We start from the raw sequence: 4,521 nt of genomic DNA, 5'->3' as shown, positions 1-4,521 counted from the left end.
ATTTTACAAGTTTTTGTTACTTTCACTGTTCATTTTTTTCTCTCTCTATGGTAGCCTACATCATCTTTAATTTAATAGCATTAGAGCTGCTCCATTGCAGCGGCTTAGTACTGTAATCACGCGCTTTGCTGTAATAATGCTATAAATCTCCTAACTGTGATATTTTCATAAACGGAGGTCGTGAACTTACTCCCGAACGCGTTTTTGGAACCACATACCTCGAGTAAGCAAGGTTTGGGGTTAGCTGACGGTAAGTTAACCGTGCTTTCTGGAATACACCCAGGATCAGAGAGGAAAACAAACATTTGGTAAACTGTGCTTATTAATTACTGCAGATTGTAAAATGTTTTGTCTCTTGTGTGTCCTGTTTGTATCCAGAATAAAAATTGCACGCTTGGACAACATCTTCCTCACCAGGATGAGCTGGGAGACGGTCGGCGGTTTATCAGGTCAGACAGGGACTTTATTCAGTTGTAATTGAAGCCTTTATATTTACCTTTATGTTTAAGAAATGCCACTCTCATGGCTGCTTATGAAGCCAGTTGAAAGCTGCTCTGTCTGATTTGCAACCGTTCACAATCCATGTTCCTCAGAGATCTCAAGCAGTGCCAGTCGTGGGCTGTGAAAGATCGCCTCACCTCACATGATTAGAGTCTGCGTGTGTTTGCTCTGCTCACTGTGTGACGGCTTCGTTCTGTGTTTTGTGTGCGCAGGGATGATCCTGACCCTCAAAGACACTGGAGTCCCTCAGTGTGTCCTGTCAGGACCGCCGCAGCTGGTGTGTGAGCGAGCGCAGCCACACGCAACAAAAACAGTCTCACTACAAAAAATATTTAAAAAATCAAAGAGTTTGGATATTTTTATGAATTATCTTGTGCTGTTTAACTCTTTCCCCGCCATTGACGAGTTATCTCGTCTTTTAGAAGAAACCCCTTCCCCGCCAAAGACGAGTTTTTACGGCTTTTCGTGTTTTCACTGTTATACACTCGGGGGCGCTATTACGCATCTTCTGAACGAGTACAAAACCTCCAGAACAAAAACACACGTGAACAGGACGGAGAAATGAGCGAGCTCTTATGTAAACCGATGCATTTGAAAAATAATGCGATCATCAGCAATAGACAGCATATAAATGAAAACTGCATAATGTTACCGAGTAAAATGTTGATCCAGGAAGTGGTATATGTCTGTGCAAGCTTTGGAGGTGTTGATGGAAGCGATTTACTGGATTTATGCCTTGATAATCGTACTGAATATTATCTAGATGTAGTTTTTGATGATGTGATTTTCTCAAATTTTTGCTCAAAATTATGCATTTTTTATGAAACCTACCTATATTCAAGTGTTGAAAAAAAAGAAGGCTCTGATCTTTATTTTGGTGTATTGCATCTTCAAATATTCATACAGCAAAATATACTGGAGGCCATCAAAAATCGCTGCCGGTGGCTGGCAACTTTTTTCAAAAATGCTGGCGGGGAAAGAGTTAACTGAACTGTGCTCTGATGTTTTAGGAGAGATATTTACAAGCCATTCGAGTGTTTTCAGGGCAGCTGGAGGACATTAAACTTGGTAAATGTCCACCGTTATCCTCTCATATCGATTTTATGCAGTGTTACTGTTTATTAAAACAAAAGCTAAATTGTTTAAAAGTTGTTCTTGTTAATTGAAATAAAGCTTAAATTTAAAAATCAGATGTAAAAAATTTTTAAGTAAAACTTTATTCAACTTACCTCAGCTCACCTAAACTCGGCTCAGCTCAACTAAATTAAGCTAAACTTAACTTACCTCAGCTCACCTAAACTCCACTAAACTCAAATTAAACTTGAAAGTAACTAAAACAGAAATAAAATAAATAGAAATTGTTAAAAATTGTTCTTGTTACTTGATAAAAAGCTGAAATGAAATATAAATATAGATGAAAAACTTAAACTAAACAAATTTAAAGTAAAATTAAAAGTAAAACTCCACTCATCTTAACTCATCTCACCTAAACTAAATTCAACACTAAACTAAATCCATTAAACGCAGCTCAGCTCAACTACATTAAACTAAACTAAATTAAGCTAAACTTAACTTACCTCAGCTCACCTAAACTCCACTAAACTCAACTCAACTCAAATTAAACTTGAAAATAACTAAAACTGAAATAAAATAGAAATTGTTAAAAAATGTTCTTGTTATTTGATAAAAAGCTGAAATGAAATATAAATATCAGATGAAAAACTTAAACTAAACAAATTTAAACTAAAATTAAAAGTAAAACTCAACTCATCTTAACTTAATAACTTAACTTGCCTCTCCTCACCTAAACTAAACTAAGCTAAACTAAATTTAACTTAACTTACCTCACCTAAACTTCACTCAACTTAACGTTAATTAAACTTACAACTAAAATAGTAACTAAAATTGAAATAAAATAAATTAAATAGAAATAGTAATATTGATAAAAGCAAAAACGAATAAAAATTACAAAAGTACATAAGAAAATTCAAATTAAACAAAGTATAAAAATAAAAGCTAACTGAAAATGTTACTAAATAAATACTCTAATAGTATATAAATAATACTGAAGGAACATTGATCATTTGTCTGTCTGTGCTCTGATTACTGTACCCTCATGCATCCGAATGAGATTCTGTTTATTTGTATTTTGTCCGCAGCTGTCAGACCTTATACAGAACCTCAATATAAAGACGAAACGATGACCGTCAGTCAAGTTCCTCTGTTCTGTGAGTGTCACCTCATTTTTACACTGTTCCCCACCATGAACGTTTAGAATGATTCCCATCTGAAGGATGTGACTGAGAGCGCGCGTGTGTGTGTGTTGTAAGCTGAGGCCGGAAGACGGTCTCCAGGCTCTGGCCGCAGCAGCAGTCCTAACAGCAGTCAGAAGGGGGCCCTCAGGAGACTGGACGACCTGGAGGAGAGTCAGAGTCTCGGCTCCAGTCCAGGTGAGACTCCACACACACCTGCTGACACTGTATGAAACTTAGACCGAAGAAGATTTTACATAAACCTCAAACCATGTGATGAAAATTCTCATTTTATTTAATGTATACATTTATTCAGTATAATTTATTTTTATGATTTTATATTCATTGTCTTCATTTTGTCTATGTTGTTATATATTGTCCAAAAATAAGATTACATTTTGCATTTGAATTGCATATTTTGTGTTGATCATTTAAAAAATAAATAAATACATATATAAAAATCAATCCAAGTTTCATTCTGTCCGTTATTTTATATGATCTTGTCCTATAATAATAACAAAGTGATTAAAATAATTTTCGTTACATTTTATTAATTTATGTTGATAAATTTCAACATTTTAAATTTAAATTTGAAATAAAATCAATGTCTATTATATTTTGCATCATCATCATCATCATCATAATAGAGTAAAATAATCATTTTCATTGCATTTGTACTACATAGTTTGTTTTGATAAATATATTTTCAATCTAACTTTCATTTTTCTGTTATATTTTGTCATCATAACAACAGCAGCAGCAGCAATAATAAAAATAATAATAATAATTATTATTAGAACTATTTTTTTTCCCTCTCCACAGAAGCCAAAGGAAAGATTACTAGAGATTCATCTCTCGTGGTGGCTTACGTGTGTAAGGTGCGCAGAAATAGTCTGAAACACATCAATGTGACACATTTCTCCAGCCACAGAATGACTGTAAATGTGTCTTTTCACCTTTTAAGACCATATAGTGCTCAAAACCATGTTTTTCTGTCCAATGTTTCTTCAGTTGCACTCAAAGAAAGGGAACTTCCTGGCACTGAAAGCTAAAGAGATGGGCCTGCCGGTGTAAGTGTCTGATATCTGTTCGGTTCAGCTGTCATTATTTTTAGGACTAAAATAAATAACACACACATGGTTCAGATCATCATTTCTGTTATCCGGTTTCTCTGTAGAGGAACAGCAGCCATTGGACCCATAATCGAAGCTCTGAAAGCTGGAAAAACTGTGACGTATGATGGAAAAGAGGTGACCGAGAGTTGATTTTCCAGTCCTTCACAATAACAGTTTCAGTCTGTTCTGGAGAAAACATCTGTAGTACCCGCAGACTCCAGAGTTCATCTGAAGGCTGTAAGATCTCCCGGTTTCCCAGCTGACCGTGCGGCGTGTGTTTTAGATCCGACCCGAGGAGCTGTGCACACCGGCTGATCCCGGACCAGTTTTCATAGTCGTCGACTGTCCATCAGAGGACTTCATTCAGCCGCTCTGCACCAATCACATCTTACAAAGGCGAGCAGGTGTCTCTCATAGAGAAATGAGGCCTGTTTTCTCTGTATGTATCTCATACTGTCATGCGTGCAGGTATCAGACGGGCGGATCTGAGGATTCTGCGGCTCTCGTGGTTCACATGACGCCTGAATCAGTGCTGGACACGGATCCGTACAAGAGCTGGATGGAGAGGTACAGCTGAAGTACAGCCATCACACAGGTCTGATCGTGTGCAGGAAGTGTGTGTGTGTGTGTGTGTGTGTGTGTGTGTGTGTGTG

The 4,521-nt window shown here is 36.7% G+C and overlaps 1 protein-coding gene across 1 annotated transcript in view; it reads left to right on the top strand.

Moving 5' to 3' along the window:
* LOC107756560 (zinc phosphodiesterase ELAC protein 2) overlaps positions 1–4,521 on the top strand; it is a 21,525-nt gene that overhangs the window by 3,972 nt on the left and 13,032 nt on the right. Inside the window, 10 exon segments of the mRNA XM_016573731.1 lie at positions 379–449; positions 714–778; positions 1,512–1,569; positions 2,661–2,729; positions 2,832–2,951; positions 3,576–3,631; positions 3,765–3,823; positions 3,931–4,003; positions 4,152–4,264; positions 4,337–4,435. Of these exon segments, the coding sequence (XP_016429217.1) occupies positions 379–449; positions 714–778; positions 1,512–1,569; positions 2,661–2,729; positions 2,832–2,951; positions 3,576–3,631; positions 3,765–3,823; positions 3,931–4,003; positions 4,152–4,264; positions 4,337–4,435 (783 nt within the window).

Source organism: Sinocyclocheilus rhinocerous, unplaced genomic scaffold (genome assembly GCF_001515625.1).
Source record: "Sinocyclocheilus rhinocerous isolate Xijiao unplaced genomic scaffold, SAMN03320098_v1.1 scaffold593, whole genome shotgun sequence".
Classification (NCBI taxonomy): Eukaryota; Metazoa; Chordata; class Actinopteri; order Cypriniformes; family Cyprinidae; genus Sinocyclocheilus; species Sinocyclocheilus rhinocerous.
The sequence above is the reverse complement of the archived record's forward strand: the minus strand, read 5'-3'. Positions and strand labels throughout refer to the sequence as shown.